This window comes from Cervus canadensis, chromosome 13 (genome assembly GCF_019320065.1).
Source record: "Cervus canadensis isolate Bull #8, Minnesota chromosome 13, ASM1932006v1, whole genome shotgun sequence".
NCBI lineage: Eukaryota > Metazoa > Chordata > Mammalia > Artiodactyla > Cervidae > Cervus > Cervus canadensis.
This window is the reverse complement of record NC_057398.1, coordinates 1,368,274-1,386,964: the sequence shown is the minus strand read 5'-3', so window position 1 is coordinate 1,386,964 and position 18,691 is coordinate 1,368,274. Positions and strand designations below refer to the sequence as shown.

The window sequence follows — 18,691 nt, the reverse complement described above, 5'->3', positions numbered from 1 at the left end:
CAGAATTTTCCCCAAAGAGTTAAGATGATTGGACAGAAAAATTAACATTGAGGGGGAAAGTGGTAAAAGTTTAAATATACAGCCCATAAAGGGACTGGGGATAAAAAAAGAAAAACCTCCTAGAAGCCATCCAGTTCAAAGCCCTGGATATTTATGTATTTATACTCTCCTCTGATCTCAGCAGGCCTGTGCCAAGCACGATGACGGGGAGCCCTGTTCACCCCAGGAGCTGATGATGCTGTGGTTGGGCAAGGCTGACCCGGCTCACCAGGCCACTCGCCCTCTGGACGGCTGGAGCCCTGGGGGCCTGAGAGGGCCATGGGGTGCGGGTGGAGAGAGGCAGGCCGTCTCCTCCCTGCGGGCCCCATGCCCGTCTGCAGGGGCCTGCACTCTCAGCTCACCAGGATGAGATGCATCAGGGGACTGGTTCCAGCCCTGTGGGGGTCCCCTGAGGGGGACGAGAGACTGGCATCATGGATTTGGCCTTGGTCACTGAAGCCAGGCTGGGCCCCCGTGGCTTCCTGCCGCCCGGGCCCCAGCAGAGAGAACCCGCTGCACGCTCGGGACCGCAAGGCCTCGGCCCCGGAAGCGCGAGGAGCAATGTTTCTAATAAACAGCCAGGTCGGCCCCCCCGCCCTGCTTCCACGGCCCTCCGGGTGCCCTGCCCTGCTCTTCTTCCCCTGCGGCTCCTGGGCGTTCATCTCGAGCTTTCAGAACCGCACACGCCCCGGGCCTGGGCTGCTGTGCACCCAGGAGGCACAGCGCCTGTCCCCGGCTGCCCCTGGCGGTCGCCGCGTGGCCCCTCTCAGGACAGGCAGCACAGCTTGGGCTGGCCTTCCAGGGCCGGAGGCTGCGGGGCCTCCCAGGACGAGAGCGTCCTCCGCCAGCAGCCTGACCAGACCTGAGAAGGCAGCCCACTGGGTCTCCACGCCGCAGGCGGGGGCCTTCAGGGGAGACCCGGGCCTGGGGGCGGGCATGGGGAGGGCGGTTCAGAGGCTCCCCGCCCCCGCCTCGTGCCTTGCCTGCCCTTCCCGTCGGGCAGTCACCCCTGCGAGGGAGTGCGCACACACCCCACCTGCCCCTGGCGCTTTCTTCCGCCAGGTGTCCCCGCAGACAGACGCGCTGTGGCTGCAGACACCTGACGTCCCTGGCACAGGCCAGGCCGACGGCCCAGGTCAATGGTCATAATGCTGCTTTCACCCTCAGAAGGGCCTGGTGTGGATCGCGAATTATTCCGGCACCCCACTCCAGTCAACACGGAACAGAACACACACGCGCCTCTCCGTGGCCCCGGCCTCAGTGGACGGACAGGCGGGCAGCACCTGCATCGTTCCCCGCCGGCCGCCCAGGCCCGCCCGCCTGCTCGGCTACGAGAGCCCCGCGTAGGGCCTCTTGGACGGGTCCTGTCCTCACTGTCCCCACTGCCAGTCCCCCGTCTGGCCCTCCCCGTCCCCGGCACACACGACCGCTGCCCAGCGCGGGGCTCCGCTGCGGCCTCTGCGTGTCCGTCCACAGCCCGGCACTGCCCTGCCGGGGGGTGCAGGTGGGCTCTGCCCCCCGCCGCGTGTCCAGGGGCCCCTCAGTCCTCTCCCGCCGCCTCGTCCCGCCTCGGCTCTGCTGCTCGAACGCAGCCTCCAGCGCCCTTCTGGAACTTACCGGGAAAGACTCGGGACTTACTCCTCAATCAGAGGGGCGGCCTGCTCCTTCAAGCTCCAGGGGGACTTCGTTAACCTTTATGCCAGGACGTGTGACCTCTGGCACGCCGGCCACTGCACGTGGGACGCATGGATCTGTCTCTGGGGCCTAATTAGTGACCCTCCAAGGTCAAAACCGGCATCTCTTGTGACACCCAAAATGGGGCCTGCCACACGGAGGTGCCTGCTGTAACAGGGCTGAACAGAATAAAATGGAAGAATAAGCCGCCTTGAATTTCTAACGCTAGAAGACCCAACGGCTCATCCTCTCCTGGTGAGAACGAGGCGGCGGCTCTGTGGAGGACTCACTGCCACAGCAATTCTCCTGCAGCAGCTCATGGGAGGACATGCCAAGAGGAGTTGGGGCCTGACTGGATGCCCAGCATCCTCGGGAACCCCGCCCCCGTCCTCGCCCTGGCCCACCGCCTCCTCCAAGGCCAGGCTACAGGCCCACCCTTCTCTCTGAATCCTTCCTGCCTGTCAGTCCACGGGGGATCCTGTCCTCCAAAACTCCCGATTGCTGGTTGAGGACAATGCCTCTGCCACTGAGCCCAGCTCCATCTTGCGCTCCACGCCTAACACCCGAGTTTGGCTCCATACGTAGGTTCTGCCCAGGAAGGAAGGTGGGGAAGGGCTGGGGTCTGGACTCCAGGCTCTGCTGCCTCATTTGGACAGGCTGACCCTCCCTCTCCAGGTTAAAATCCTCCCCGTGACTCTCTGAGAACCTGAGCTGGTCAGAAACGCCACCCTGGGCTAAGACCCAGCAACTCAGGGAGCTAATACCATCCGAGAGTCTGGTGTTCAGTCCCTGATTGTAGGGAGGCTCCCAGGGGCAGGCTCCCTCCACCCGCTGGCTCTGAAAAGAGACCAGGGAAATCTTGGCAGCAGGTACCTCCCTGGGGAAAATCCTCAGAGACAGACAGTAGCCTGGAGCCAGGAGGGGATGAGACAGACTGAGCCTCTGAGCGCCTCTCCTACTGGCCCTCTGGCCCCTGAGACCGCTGACGGTCTTAGTTCATCAGTAAAACCAGTGACTGATGGACGGACAGGTCAGGCTTCCACGGGAGGCAGGGCGGCGATCAGCCCGCGGACTTTTCTTCCAAAGACCCAGCTGGGAAGCCATGTCCCCCGCCCTGCGCCCCACCCCGAAATTCGCCCCCTTCTCGGCCCAGGCGCCTGCCCCTCCCCCTGCCCCCACCCCTTCCTGCCCACCCAGTCGCCTCGGAGCGGGGCGGCAGGAAGGGAGGTGCTGGGCTGGGCACGGGCCGTGAAGAGCCACCCTCCCTCTTGGCCCCGCGTCCGCCACCGGGCGTCTCCGGCCATGCGCCCCACGGAGCCCTGGAGCCCCAGCGCGGGGACGGCGCCCTGGGACTACTACTCGGGGTCGGGCGCGCCGGGCGAGCCGGAGCCGGAGGAACTGTGCGCGGCGCGGGACCTGCCGTACAGCCACGCCTACATCCCCGTGCTCTACCTGGCGGCCTTCGCCGTGGGCCTACCGGGCAACGCCTTTGTGCTGTGGCTGCTGTCCGGGACGCGAGGCCCGCGGCGGCTCGTGGACACCTTCGTGCAGCACCTGGCGGCCGCCGACCTGGGCTTCGTGCTCACGCTGCCCCTGTGGGCCGCGGCGGCCGCACGGGGCGGCCGCTGGCCCTTCGGCGAGGGCCTGTGCAAGCTCAGCAGCTTCGCGCTGGCCGGCACACGCTGCGCGGGCGCCCTGCTACTGGCCGGCCTCAGCGTGGACCGCTACCTGGCCGTGGGCCGCCCGCTGGCCGCGCGCTCCCCGCGCTCCCGGCGCTGCGCGCTAGCCGCCTGCGCCGGCGTGTGGGCCACGGCGCTGGCCGCCGGCCTGCCCTCGCTGGCCTTCCGCCGCCTGCGGCCGCTGCCCAGCGGGGGCCGCGGCAGCCAGTGCGGGGAGGAGCCATCGGACGCCTTCCAGGGCCTGAGCCTGCTGCTGCTGCTGCTCACCCTGGTGCTGCCCCTGGCCGTCACCATCGTCTGCTACTGCCGCGTGTCGCGCCGCCTGCGCGGGCCGCCGCACCTGGGCCGCGCCCGGAGCCGCTCGCTGCGCATCATCTTGGCCGTTGAGGGCGCCTTCGTGGGCTCCTGGCTGCCCTTCTGCGCCCTGCGCGCCGTCTTCCACCTGGCGAGCCTGGGCGCGCTGCCGCTGCCCTGCCGCCTGCTGCTGGCGCTGCGCTGGGGCCTCACCGTCGCCACCTGCCTGGCCTTCGTCAACAGTTGCGCCAACCCGCTCATCTACCTGCTGCTCGACCGCTCGTTCCGCGCACAGCTGCGGCAGCGCGGAGCCTGCGGGCTCGCCGACCGCCCAGCGCGCGGGAGCAGCTCGGCGTCCTCGCTCTCCGGCGAGGACGGCTCCCCGTTCCGGAGCCCGGCCCGCGCGGGCGGCCGAGCCCAGACGGCGAGCGCCCCCTCGGCTGTCGGCCCGTAGCTGCTCAGCCCGCGGGCGGCGGGCGGCACGGGGAACCGAAGCGGGCCGCCCCCCACCGCCACCTGCTTCCCCGACCTCCCCGAGCGCAGCGGGCCGCTCTGCCTGGACCGCGGGGCCTCCCGGAGTCTCCCTCACGAGCTTTCCCAGAATCTCAGCTTTTCCAGCGTCCCCCCCACCCCTGGCCCGGCTCCTGAGACCCGCTCTCCTCCCGCTCCGCCCAGTGGACACCTGGACGCTTTGTCTCCAGCGCAGTAAACGTCCTGGGAGATGCAGGCAACACCGACCCGGGCTCGGAAAGGGAAGTGGCCTCCCTGCTCTGCCCCCTGGGAGAGACTCCCCACAGGCCACTCTTGTCTGGGTCGGCTCCCTTATCTTTGATCCCTACAATCGCCCTTGCCTTTTCCAAGCCAAACTCTCTGGCCCCTCTCCAAAGAATCTGGACCTTCACGTTCTGCCGTCTTGGTGGCTGTGCTGAATCACGCGTCAGCCTCTTCGTTTTCAACGCTCACCAAAGCGTGGGAACCACGGTGCTGTCGCCGCTCGCCCCTTCCTGCTGCCAGCGTCCCCAGGAGGCCTGTCCTGTATCTCCCCCGACTCCTAAGAAGCCGCAGGACTCACCCTGGACTTAGGCGGGCGCCTCCCTGCGGACAGACGGTTCCAGCATCTTTCCCCCGGCGCTTGGATGCTCTGGCCGGCATGAGTTCCCCTTTCTCAATAAACACTGTTGCTGCCCTCAGCCGACAGCTGTGTCTGCCTTTACTTGAGTGGAAGGGACTGAAATGAGTGTGAGGGGGTGACTCGAACACTGGGTCAGACAAAACTCAACCCAGTAGTTGAGGTTGACCTCAAAGCGCTCGGGATTTGGTGTGTAGTCGGGCCAAGAGCAGCGGCCCCGCCATGGGCCCCCCGGGAGGGCAGCCTATCTTCTCTTCTTACTATTTTAAAGGACGTTTCCCATTTTGGAGGTTTCAGAGAGAGAGGGAGGGGAAACAGATTTAAGTGCAGCCGCTAGCCAGGTGTCACTTCAAAGCGGAAGTGTGGCCTTGAGGCTGTCAAATCCTGGCAAAGTTTTCCTTATTCCCTTTGGGCCCGACCAGGACAAATGCTGAAGGGCATCCATGTTCTGAGTCTGTGACATCCTTGGAGCTTTCTGGAGGGCTTGAGAATTCAGTCTTTATACTTTTAAGCGGATTTGGCCTAAAGAAACGTCAGTCAGTGCAGAGAAGAAGTCAGAAATTCTCCTGGAGCGCCCGTCTCACCAGGCCCGTTCCTGGCGTGGAGCGCAGCCTTTGGGGCTGTTGGGTTAGGGCAGATTCACACCACCCATCAGCTGCCCTCAGCGGTCACACTGGGAAGAAACACACCCAGGCCTGTCCCCCCACACCCCAAGGGAGGCAGGCCTTGCAGTCCGTGGGGTCACCGGGCCGGCAGGACTGATTCCAGATGCTTCAGTCTTGGAGAGGTCAGTGCACCGCGGCCCTTCGGACCTGCCCCGTCTCTGAGACAAGAAATGACCAAGTCACATGCCGAGGCCCCAGCTCACAGCAGAGGCGCTCTCCTGGGCTGTTCCGACGAAGCCCCCATCTTAAGGCCTGCCACCTTGCTTCTCCCGATTTGCTGGTACATCGAGCTCCCCAAAGACAGGCAGAAAGGAAGCTTCTCCATCTCCGACCCCCGACCCCACAAGTAGTTATCAAAACTCAGCATTTCCCTCCCACTGCTGGGAGACTGGAAAATGCTGGTAAGCGAAACAAAAAAGGGGGTAACAGAACTGCTCGTGTTAAATACACACCCACACACTTCAGGCCTGGAGGATATAAAATCATTGTTAGCATTGGTGGTGTTGGTGCAGAACATTAGGAACCGCAGAGTCCTCTGGGTAAAAACCACCTTTTGTTCTTTTCTTTCTCTGGCACAAGTTAAGCGCCATGGGTGTCTCTCTTCTCAACTAACGGGAAGCCGTCTGTTTTCTGCCTGTATTTGTTGTTTATCTCTCCCATCAGAACGTGAGCTTCTTAGGTCAAGGGATTGTGTCTGGTCCCCTGCTGTGGCCCCTGTGCCTGGTGGGGAAGGGGACACGCATGAAGCCCCTGGGCGGGGAGTGACTGTCGTGATCCATCGTAATGTGAAATCGTAAGAAATAGTGGGAAGGGTAAGGGTGGGGGGGTGGTGTTGCGTTGTCTGTATGATCTGCAAAAGGGCAACAGCAAAGGAAGGCCGCTCCACTTCTCTCTCTGGAAATTTTCTATGAGCTTTTTAAACAGTGGTATTGATTATTTATTGGCTGAGCTGGGTCTTCATTGCTGTGCGCGGGCTGTCTCCAGTTGCGGAGAGTGGGGGCCATTCTGCAGTTGCGCTGGTGCGGTGCGCGGGCTTCTCCTGTGGCGGAGCTCAGTTCCCCTGGCTCAGTCGTCAGGACCCACGGGCCCCGCTGCCCTGAGGCCCGTGGGATCTTCCGGACCAGGGGTCAAACCCACGGCCCCTGCACCAGAAGGCAGACTCTCAGCCACTGGACGCCCGGAGAAGCCCCTCTAGGAGCCTCCTTTAAGGGCAGTGAACAGAGAGCAGTCATGCTGCCCCAGGGCTGAGGCTAAAGGCGGACCCAGGCCTGAGCTGGCGTGATCCCAGCGGGGCCTTCCCGGGGCAACCCGGCCAGACGCCCCCAGCCTCCCTTTCTTCACATGGAGGGCAACGGTTCTGTCCACTCTGCTCCGCTCCTCACGGGTCAAGCGAGGCCGTGTCCTCGAACGCGCTGTGTGAGCTGTGGTGTTTAGACCTCAGGAGCCCTGCCCTCGGGGTGAGCTGGTCCAGGCCCACTGCCCCGCCCTTTGCCCACCGACTGTGGCCTGCAGCGGAGATGGGGTGGAGTCTCTGGGTTTTTTTAAGGTCAACCTCTGGGCAAACGCCGGGCACGTTGGCCTGTGCGATTCTGATTTGAGCTGGTGACTAATTCTGGGCTTTCTTGGGCCCTTTCTCAGGGCACCGTGTGGTCGCCGGGCCCCGGGGTGAGTGATCTGGAGAGTTCACGGGAATGGCAGGGCGGGCAAAGCCCGGCTCGCTGAGATGACTCAACCCCACACCACTCTGGACTGTGTGGGGATATCCTGCTTGTCGGAGCCACGGGGTCCAGATCCTGCCCTGCCTAGGCTGGAGTACCTGCAGGAAGTTACTGACCACTCCCTGCCCCCGCCAAGACCCCCACCTCAGTCCAACGGGGCACAGGATGGACAGACCCCCGGGAGCCGAAAGCAGAGACACTGGGTTGGCGGGTGGGAGGAGGAGCTGAGGAGGTGAGACCGCTCTTCCTCCTGCAGTCATCGGAGGGCTCACTGAAGGCGCCCTCGCGTCTCGGGAGAGTGGGCGCTGCGTGAGACCCCCGTGTGCGTCCGTCACGGGCCAGCAGGGCTGGAGGCCCGTCTCGCTCCTTCCAGGAGGGGGACGGGGAGAGTCAGGCCTGGAAGGAGACCCTGTATCCTGAAGCTCAGCAGATGTTTGTCAATGGTGCACAGAGGGGGCTTCCTCGGTCCCCCTGACCGGGGGCAGGCAGGACTGATCAGTTTATTTTACGGAAGCTGGGACCTGGCTTGGAAGCGGCTCGGTCAGCGCCACAGAAAAGCACAGGGCGGCTCAAGCCTCTGTGCTCTCTCCTCCCGGCTTCCCCGGGCCTGCCACCCCTCCACGCGACACCCAGCTCACGCTGGTCACCTAGGCCCGGCCTTCCCCTTAGAAAGTGTAAGCTTCCCCTGGTTTTTTAAGTAATGCAGGTTCTTTGTTTTTTGAAAAAAGAAATCATAAGAAAATATAAAGGAAAAATATTGAAAACACTCAAATGTAACCACCTTTATTTAACAAGCCCTTGAAGTTTTTTTCAATTTTTCACTCTTTTAAGTAATTCTGTGATGAACGTTCTTTTGTGTGTGTGTGTGATGAATATTCTTGTACAGAAATCTTTATTTTCATTTCTGATTCTTTCTTCAGGACAAACTCCTAGCAGTGAGATTATTCATCAGATGTTATGAACAATTTGAGACTTTGGTGCAGTGTGTCAAATTGTGGGAAAAAATACATTCTCTCTGGAGGCTTGTGGGTGCCCGTTCACCACACCCTTAACAAACAACAGGCATTATTATCGTAAAAAAGTATTTGCCAATTTGATGTCTTCCCAAGTTTAAAAAAAAAACCACAATATGACCATCTTATTATATTCCTCCAAAGACCTTTGCTATACAAAGTATCATTACAATATTGCTCTGAAGTAGGTGTTAAAATAATGGCTAATATTTCATGAGAACTTATGACAGTAGAGGGGCTGAGGGTTTTATGTCTCCTCATCACCCTCCCAGCAACTTATGGCACGTACAGTAGCATTCTGCCTGTTCACCAGGCGAAAACACCAAGGCTTGGCAAGCTCGGGGAACTTGCCTTGAGGACTTGTATCATTACCCCCATTTTACAGATGGGAACCCAGAGGCCAAAGTTTCCTGACTCGCCAAAGCCACGCACGGGGTAGGACTTCAGAGCCCCACACCCTGGGCCACAGCCCGCGCCCGCGTCCGCCTCCTCTGACTTGCTAGCTCGGCCTCCCTGCTTCTCACCCGTTAGCGCTGAACCAGCGCGTGCCCCGGGGGGAAGGCCGCGCCGCTGGACCTGCTGCTTTTCTCAGAAGGTCAGTGCGACGGTTAACTTCCCGCGTCAGCTCGGCTGGGCCACCGGGCACCTGGTCACAGGCTGTTCGGGTGTTTCGGGTGACAGTTGAATTGAAGACCGAGGAGAGCGGACGGCCCTCCACCAGGAGGCCTCCCCGACCGGCGGCGGACCTGGGACTCCAGGCCTCTCCTGCTTCCAGCTGGACGGGGACGGGGACCCCCGGGCCTCCAGCGCGCTGTGTGCAGACCCCGGGGGCCTCCTGGCCTCCGTGACTGCGTGGGCAGTTTCTTATAATAAGTGTCTATGTGTATATCCTGTTTCTCTGAGCAACGCAAACCAACACAACCAACTCCCCACCCCCCGCCAGGAGATAGTTTGGGCAGCCGACTAAGAGGGGGAGTAGGCCTCGCCCCAGGTGTGCTGAGGTCAGGGTCAAGCCTGGGAGAGGCAGGTCTGAAGCCCACCCCGGCCCTGGCTGCCCGGGTCTCTCCCGCTGGGGGTTGGGGGGGTGGTGAAGGTGCTCGGCTTTGCCTACAAAGCAACTGCAAGTCTCTCAGGCTGTGGTTTGCCCCAGGAAGACGTGCCAGACGGGGGGGAGGTGATTAATCCGCTGCCTCGCTCTGAGAATGACTGTCTTTGGTGTACACACTGCTGTCTCCCCTCTGATCTCCCGGGGCCCAAACACCCTAGAGCAAGTTGCTCGCGCCCAGGCTGTGCCCACAAGGTCACAGGGCCGGGAGGGTTGCAGGCTCGAGGGCAGGCTCAGTCGTTCATCTTTTCAAAGTTCCGGTTTTTACGGGAGCTGTTGCCTCAGACCTTCCCAGGCCTGTGAGCCCCCTGAAGAGAGACGCGGGCCCGTGCAGGGTGAAAGCCGGCCCAGGGCCCTGCAGCCGGACTGTGCGTGCGTGGTCTCACTGCCCCCCGGCCCGCCTCCCTTGTGGCCCCGGGTCACGCTGCTGCCACGACGAGGGGCTCTGCCTTCCCTTCTCCTGGAGGTGTCACAAGCCGTGTTCTCGGCTGCCACAGGGACGTCCTCACGGCCGTTTGGACCGGGGCACCCTGTGTATGAGCGGGGATCCGCAGGCAGACGGTCGCAGAGCCACGACCGCGCTGGTCCGTGTGTGCCGCCCGCGGGCATCCCCTCCTCCTGCTTCAGGGCTGGTTTGGGTGGGGGTCCCGAGGCCACCCCAGCCGGCCCTCCTCGGGGCTTCCCGCCCTCGGGCCGCGGGTGACCCATCTCACTCTCCTGCTCCTTCTAATGGGAAACCCCCCCACCTCCTCTGGCGGCAGCAGTTTCGAGAACAAAGTGCTTTGAAAAGGGGTACAACAGCCACATAACCAAGCGCTCGCCAGAGTTATCATCAGCGTTTTATTTTTATTTTCCCAAAATTTAAACTCTATTCAAATTTTATTCATATAAAAAATATGAGCAAAATTAAGTATCATTTTGTGTTCTAGAATGTGAATTTGAAAAAAAAGTTTTGTACAACTACAGCTAGATACCTGCTAACCAAGAAAAGTCCAAGAAAAGATAGTTGAGACTTAATATGCCTTCATCTGCTTCACTTCCTATTTTCAAACAGTTTATTGTTTCAGGAACATTATCTGTTGTAGCTAGGAAAAAAAAACACCCATAAAAACACTGGTAACTGGAAGGTCCTCCTCCTTCTTTACGATCACAGGAGTAGAAATAAGTCATCCATTAATGGTAGGAGAGAGGAGGCTGATGAATCTGCCCCATCTCATTTATTGCACAAGAAAATCAGTTTCTTTTTCTTAAGGCATGTAGGTGGTAGACTGTCAGAAAATTAAATAGACTGCGAATCTGAATTATTATTATTTTAGACCCGAGGTACTGCCGGGGAAACACCAGCTGCTCCACGGGTTCAGGCTCAGTCTCCTCCTCACCGCCCTTGTCGTTCACCTCTTTTCCCGTCCAGAGCTTCCTATCACAAAGGGAGTGGGTTAGACGTGCTCATCTGTGAGGGGCAGCATGACCCAGCGCAAGCACTGTATGCTTGCTGTAATTATTGGGAGCAAAAAAACCAAGAAAGACATTCATTAGATGGAAGTGAGTCATACCACGGTTTGGGATTTCTCTTCTCAAAATCACTGATTCAACGCGTTTTTATTTTGCGTTTACCATGTGCCGACCTGTGTGCAAGACCACGGGACTAGAGAAATGAAAGACTCCCACCCCTCCTCAGGACAAGCTGATACCTGAGTCTCCACCCCACACACAGAAAGATAAGAGCTGTAAGCTCACGGGCATCAGAGGGACATAAACCACGCGGACCTTCAACTTGGCTACAGCTCTGTTTTTCTTTCTTGAAACTGAAAATCACACGAGGCAGCCTGTCCTGTGACCGAGTCACTTTTGTACATCACTGATTTCCAGGCATCAGTCAGTCACAGGGACCCTCTGGGGCAAGCCTGCCAGCAGACCCAGGAGGTGTGGTCCCTGGGACCTGGAGTGTCCTGCGGAGGCCACAGCAGCCCCTGCGGTGGGACGGACAGAGGGCCTCCCCATGGCCACCGCTCTGCCGAGGTGCTGCGTCCACTGCTGGAAGGCTGGGCAGCTGCGGGCAAGACCCCAGCCCGGGGGGGCTTGGGTTAGGGGACCCCTCTGGTCCCTGTCAGCCCACAGAGTCCACAATCCCATGATTGGGAGCCCAGCATGTTCTTCAGAGACTTACCTAGTTTTTGCTCTTAAAAAATAAATATTTAAATATATATTTATTACATGTATGATATATATTTACTTATATATTATAAAATGCACCCAGCAAAGGGTAGAAGCATATATCCATCAATTAAAAATTAATGTCAAGGCAAAACTATCCAGATACACACAGACCCAACCATACCAGCCACTGCTATGAACAAGCCCACCTACAGGAGGCCAAAGAAAGACAAACAACTTACGCGGGGTCTGCAAGTAAAGTTCATGCCTCAGCCACTTCACAAATGCTCTCTGACATTCAAGAAGCTGTTTCTCTGGGTCCCACACCAGGAGCTCACACGCACCCCGTGTTCAGACTTGTGCCAGGAAAGACACGTCAGCAGAGCCTGCTAGGGGCACCCCACCGTGTGATGCAAACAGGGAGGTTATTGTAAAATATAACAAACCAGTGTGGATGTCCTCTGGGGGTTTTCATGTGTCAGTCTGCATGGGGAAATGGATCACTAAGAAGGCAATTGCTCCCATCGTATGAAGTTTATCACTTTTTAAGAGAAAAAAATTATTTTAAATAGACGTAGGAAATCTCCTTTTGCAGGTGTTAATGAAATAACACTCAGACCACAATGGTGGGCGTTTGTTAGATGGACAGATACTGAAGCCAGGCGTTGGAAGCTGATAGGAGCTGGAGGATGGCTGGGTGCCCCAAGGCCGCCTCACTGTGAGATTATCTCCCAGTGACGAGGGGGAAACACAGTGGACGGTGGAGGACGAAACACAGTGGACGGTGGAGGACGGCTGTCACCGGAACTCCCTGGTCAGCTCCACCTCCGGGTGAGGAGGGGGACGGAGCCCCTGTAAGGTGTTCTCACCCGAAACAGAAGCCAGCATCCTAGTCAAGGCTAAACTTGCGCGTTGCAGGAAACGCGGGGTTAGGAGCAAGTTAAATGAACACAAGGAGGCAGCAGATGAAGCGCCAGATGTGGGGCCTGTTTCAAAACGCCACTGACATGATTAAGCAAAAACTCAGGGTGGGGAGGGGACCCTCACAAGCTTAAAAGAGCAGCATGCAATGTGCAGGCCTTGCTGGATCCCCACACAAGCAGACCGACTTTAAAAAACAGTGTTGGGGCAACTGGAGGACCCCGAATGGACGTGGTATTGGGCAACACTAGGAAGCAACTGTGTTAACAGTCATATGATTATATAAGAAAATGGCCTGTTTTTTTTTTTTTTTCTTTTCTGAGATGCACTCTGAAACATTTAGAAATGATAAGTTACTAAGCCTGGGATTTTGTTTAAAATATTTCACTAAAGAAAAAATAGACTGTGGAGATAGAGGTCAATGCCAATAATTACTAAGTCTAGGTGATGGATAAACAGGAGTCCATTGTGTTATTATTAGACTCTGCTTTACTAACATTGGGAAACTTTCACATTAAGCTTTGAGCTACTTTAATGCTTGGAAATTGCACATGCACACAGCACATTTTCACAACCCAAGCTCACGCAGACCTGGCAAAGCTCAGGCGCTCTGTCCTCTCACCCCCACCCTGCTGCCCTCTGGACGCACCGTCATGGCTTCTCCTTTCTCATCCATTCCTGCTGGAAACCCCAGCTCCTCACAGTGGGTGCGAACGTGGAAATCACTCACTTCTCAGCACCCAAGATGAGAGTGAAGTATTTGAGGTTTCTTGAACAAACTGGGCAGCCTCTCCCTCTGATTTCAGCCTGGGGGCTTCTGCTCATCATGTGTCAAGTCACCAGCACCCAGCAGCCTATCTGGGGCCTCTCCACCACTCTTTGGAACCCACAAACCCCCACAGAGCGATCAGAGCACCCAGAACACTTTGGTGAACATATTATGAACAAATTGATGGAGATGCGTTGACCTGCTCGCCCAGTCATAGAGGGTGGGGGCAGGAGCGGCTGGTCTGGGGCGGGATGGCAAAGGTCACATGTAGCCGCCTTTATGGACCATTTCAACAGCATCTGACCTCAATTTAAACCAACCTCCCTTCAAAACACTCCTTTCCCTTCCTTTCTCATCACTGAGTAGTTTGAGAGACGCCGAGGGAGTGAGGCGCCAGTTTGTTTTCAGTTAACGGGTGCCAAGGCCACAAACCGGTGGCCTGGTCATTGGAGGAGGCTTGCCTTTTGAAGCCTGGAGCTGCTAAACCAGAGGAAGTGAAACCTGGTCACCGGTAAACAGGTTTGGAACATGAAAATGCAATTATTGTGCAGAAATATTATTAGCTTTTTCCTGAGACTCGAGTGTGAGAAAGAAAAACTTTTTTTTTAAAAGATAAGAATGTTGAGAAAACATCTTTTAACGAATCACCACCTTCTATTGGGAGCTTACTGTGAGCAGAGCACGTTTTATCCACATGATTTCTTCACCCTCATCACTGTCCCATGAGTGATCCCATCACCCCCATTTAACAGAGCAAGAAACTGAGGCTGTTTGACTCCAGAACACATATATTTCAGCACTAGGCTCCTGCCAGGTCAAGTGATGAAAAGGGCCTGGGGGTGGGGGGTCCAGTCTATTTTAGAGGCACCTCCAGCCCAGACCTTTGAGAAGGGCGGGGTCCCTGGAGTGCTGGCGACATCCAGCCCTGGGGAGAGGTGCAGCTCCCCCCACCCCCGCCCCCGCCCACTGCCCAGTCCTCAGCCTTTAGCTGGGGCAGCACCCGGAGGCCCTGTGGCCGGGGTCTGCCCCCAGGGCCTGGTCCCCACGTCCCCCACCCCCATCCGGGAGGAATCGGAAGGGACCAGGCAGACAGTGTCTACCAGCCGCTGGCTGACAGGCAGACAGCGCTCCCGGTGCAGACCGGGAGGCACGTGGGGAGCGCGGCGGCGCAGAGTGCCCTCTGGACCCGCCCCAGGGCCCGGCGTCCTCGGGGCTGGAGGCTGGTCTCCAGTGCAAAGACCCCCACGACGCCCGCCTCCCCTGCGCTGCTATTTAGCTTTATGTCTGCGGTTGTCTTACTTTTAACACAATGCATCTCTTTTCTTCGAGTTCCCAATGCTCTCGGGTCTCTAGAAAGGAGAGAGGGGCCGGCCAGGGCGGCGGGAGAGGCTGGACACGTGGTCCCGGCGCGGATGCAGGGGCGGCGGGGGACGGGGTCCCGGGGTCCCGGGGGCGGGGAGGGAGGCTGAGCCCGCGCGGGGTCGGGGCGCCGGGACCGGCAGGCGCTCCATCCGCTCCGCCCGCGGCGCACGGAGGGAGGCCGGGAACCGTCCGCCCCGGTGGTCGCGGCGGGCGGAGCGGGGCCGAGGCGGTGCTCAGACCCCGCGGTGCGGATGCAAGGCCCGGAGAGGAAGGGGAACGGCAGACGGCGCGGGGATGAGTGGGGAGAGGGGCCGGCGGGGCCCGGACCCGGCGCGGGTGTCCGCGTCCCGGCTGGTGGGCTCCCTCCCGGCCCCGCCCTCCCAGCGGCTCTGCCTCGCGTCCGGCCCCGGAACGGTTCCCGTCCCTTGAGAACAAGAGGAATGAAGCCCCCGGGCTCGACCCCCAAGGGGGTTTTGTGCGGAGTCACTCACCAGCGAGGGTTCCGGCTTCTGGCGACAAAGGCACCGGCCCCGCCGTGAGCCGTGGGACGCGGTCGGGGGTGACGCGGGGCCTGGGCTCCGAGGCACCCCGGCGTCCCAAACAGATTAGCCGAGGGCGCCCGCAGGGCACCGTCGGGGCCGCCGAGGGGGCGGGAGGCGAGCCCCGTCCTCGTCCTCCGCGGGGCCTGAGGCCGCAGGGTCGAGTCGGCGGGGCCGGGCAGGGTCCGGGCGCGCGGGGAGGGGTCGGGGTGCAGAGAGGCCCCGCCCAGCCACCAGACGCCCCCTGATCTGATGGCGGCCCACCCTGCCTCTTCACCCAAGCGGGCGGGGACGAAGGCGGATGGTCCCGCTCGGCGGTCTCTCCCAAGCGGCAGCCCCTCCCTCCACGGGCTGAGCGGGCCAGGCCCCGGTGAGACCCGGTTTCTGCTTCCAAGCCCAGCGTCTCCGGGTGCTCGGGGCTGCGGCGGGGGGTGGGGTGGGGGAGCAACACCTCCTACCCCCAGGTCCAGGCCGCCTCTGGGTTTTTAATAAGATAACCGAAGGTGCACCGATTTGATTTCACATGGGAAACGTGCATTTCCAGCTGTCTTTTTCTCGTGACCACGTTTGCAGTGCCGGACCCCCTGGGACAGCCCAAGTTTCCGACTTTGCCCTGGTCTCCACCAGCGCTTCTCCCTTCGCCCCTCCGCTGCCTCGCTCACCAAGCGGGTGACCTGGAGACCAGAACTCTTGTCCCTGACGTGCGTCCTGCCTTCTCTGTCTCGGGTCTCTTTACACGTCTGGAGTTTTACAGCCACAGGTTAGGGCTCTCTCGTCAGAAAGGTCCACCTTCCAGTCCCACATCAGTCCCTGGCTGGCTGTGTCTTTAACTCAACTATTCAGCTTCCCTGGGCCTCAGTTTCCTTACCTGTAAAGGAAGATGACAGTATTGCTATAAATTCAACGTACAAGTTCGGGTTCTCAAGACACACATATTACTTTATTTCTTTTGTGCAATTAAGTCTTTATTGAATTTGTTACAATATTGCTGCTAAGTTGTGGTTTCTTGGTTGTGAGGCATGTGGGGTCTTAGCTCCCTGACCTGGCATTGAATCTGCACCCCCTGCATTGGAAGGTGAAGTCTTCACCACCGGACCCCCCGGGACGTCCCCTTTATTTCTTTTGCTGTTGTTGTTCGGTCGCTCAGCTGTGTCTGACTCTTTGCGACCCCATGGACTGCAGCACGCCAGGCTTCCCTGTCCTTCACTATCTCCCAGAGTGTGCTCAAACTCATGTCCCTTGAGTTGATGATGCCATCCAACCATCTCATCCTTTGTCGTCCCCTTCTCCTCCCGCCTTCAATCTTCCCAGCATCAAAATCTTTTCCAGTGAGTCAGCTCTTCACATCAGGTGGCCAAAGTATTGGAGCTTCAACTTCAGCATCAGTCCTTCCAACGAATATTCAGGGTTGATTTTCTTTAGGACTGACTAATTTGATCTCCTTGTGGTACAAGAGACTCTCTAGAGTCTTCTCCAGCACTGTAATTCAAAAACAAAATCTTTGGTGCTCAACCTTCTTTATGGTCCAACTCTCACATCCATACACGACTACTGGAAAACCACAGCTTGAACTACACAGACCTTTGTTGGCAAAGTGATGTCTCTGCTTTTTAATATGCTGTCTAGGTTTGTCATAGCTTTTCTTCCAAGCAGCAGAAGTGTCTTTCAATTTCATGGCTGCAGTCACCATCTGCAGTGATTTTGGAGCCCAAGAAAATAAAGTCTGTCATTGCTTCCACTTTTCCCCTATTCTGATTAAACCAGTCTGATTCTGTCCTGGGTCTGCTGGGATGGCAAAAGATTCTGTTTTCTCTTACAGTGTCCTTGAAGGCTTAGGGGAGCCCAGGAAGCAGGGAGGGCTGCCATCCGATTCATAGTTGCTCTGGCCCTCAGGAGTCTCTGGTAACAGGGGCTCCTGCCCCCTGGACGTGTGCGGTGCAAGAATGTGTTGAGGTCAGCAATCTGGGGCCCACCTCCCAACCCCCATCCTTGCGGTGGTCTTGTCCTCTCCCGGGGACCGTGCGGGGAGGTGCAGGGTGCTTGCTGCACAGGGCATCTTCTCTCCTGATCGTGGTCCATCTCCCCTCAAAGCCACACCCCTGCCCTTGCTCCTCAGGACCCCTGGCGTTGTCCCAGTGGGCTCAGAGCCTGTAGGAGGCCACTGTCTCACACCCAGAGAAACGACAAAGGTGGCTGGGGGTGGGGGGGCAGGGCTACAAAGCAACATCTCAACAAACCATTCTGTTGTGTGAGTAATAATAATGCTTACCAACCTAAACATGCATCGATAGAGGAATGGATAAAGATGAGGCACATATATATATAATGGAATATTACTCAGCCATTAAAGAGAATTAAATTCTGCCATTTGCAGCAATATGAATGGACCTAAAGATCAGTCCTGGGTGTTCATTGGAAGGACTGATGTTGAAGCTGAAAGTCCAATACTTTAGCCACCTGATGGGAAGAGCTGACTCATTGGAAAACACCCTGATGCTGGGAAAGATTGAGGGCAGGAAGAGATGGGGATGACAGAGGATGAGATGGTTGGATGCCATCATCGACTCAATGGACATGGGTTTGGGTGGACTCCAGGAGTTGGTGATGGACAGGGAGGCCTGGCGTGCTGTGGTTAATGGGGTCGCAAAGAGTCGGACACGACTGAGCGACTGAACTGAACTGAACTGAAAGATTGTCATATTGAGTGAAGTAAATCAGATAGAGAAGGAGAAATACTGTATGACGTCCCTTACATGGGAATCTGAAAAGACACAACACAAATGAGCTTATTTACAAAACAGACTCACAGGCTTAGAGAACAAGCTTACGTGGCTGGGGGGAGGGATAGCCAGGGAGTCTGGGGTGGACGTGTACACACTGCTGTATTTAAAATGGATAGCTAACAAGGTCCCACTGTACAGCTCAGGGAACTCTGCTGGGTGTCAGGCGGCAGCCTGGATGTGAGGGGAGTTTGGGGGAGAAGGGACACATGTAAATGTTAGGCTGAGTCCCTCTGCCGTGTACCTGAAGCTATCTCAACACTGTTAACTGGTTACACTCCAATACAAAGTAAAAAGCTTCATGAAGAAAAAATAATACAATTTTAAAAATAAAAATGATGGGCCCAAACTGGTAACACACAAAAATAATAACAATAATGCTTACCACTGGAGGTACTTTACAGCCTGTTCACCCCTTAAGCGTTCCTGGAGTTTACCCGCTGGTCCTTCCTCATCCTGCACACCCTTCCCGGGCGGTCTCACCCGGGACAGCAGCTGCAGCCATGCCGTGGCTCCCAGGCCCTTCCTGCAGCCAGACTGCTGATCACCACACGTGGCCTGAAATGAACACACCTGACCCTGAGCTCAAGCCAGAAACCCGGGAAACCCCAGCCCCTCCCCTTCCTCCTGCCACGTCTTTAGCAAGTCACTCACGAGTCAAGCCAGGTCTCGCTCCCAGATAGCTCCTGACTCTCCCCATCCCCTCCCCACCCAAAGCCACAGGTGAATTCAGGTTCCGTCACTCCTCGTCTGGATACTGTCTCTTGTGGTTCCCTTGTTTTGCAACCCTCCCCATGCCAATCACTTGCACCAGTCTGCCCAGCTTGTCCTAGGAAGAGCAGTCTTCAGT

At 57.9% G+C, this 18,691-nt stretch overlaps 1 protein-coding gene across 1 annotated transcript; it reads left to right on the top strand.

Moving 5' to 3' along the window:
* Positions 1-980: 980 nt before the first annotated feature.
* Positions 981-4,876, top strand: GPR25 (G protein-coupled receptor 25). The gene has a single exon (XM_043486212.1). It carries the CDS (start codon positions 2,638-2,640, stop codon positions 4,138-4,140), a length of 1,503 nt encoding a protein of 500 aa, XP_043342147.1. The 5' UTR covers positions 981-2,637; the 3' UTR covers positions 4,141-4,876.
* The last annotated feature ends 13,815 nt before the right edge of the window (positions 4,877-18,691 follow it).

Coding starts and splice junctions, on each gene's coding strand:
- GPR25 (XM_043486212.1), top strand. CDS start 2,638: ATGAGACAGACTGAGCCTCTGAGCGCCTCTCCTACTGGCCCTCTGGCC.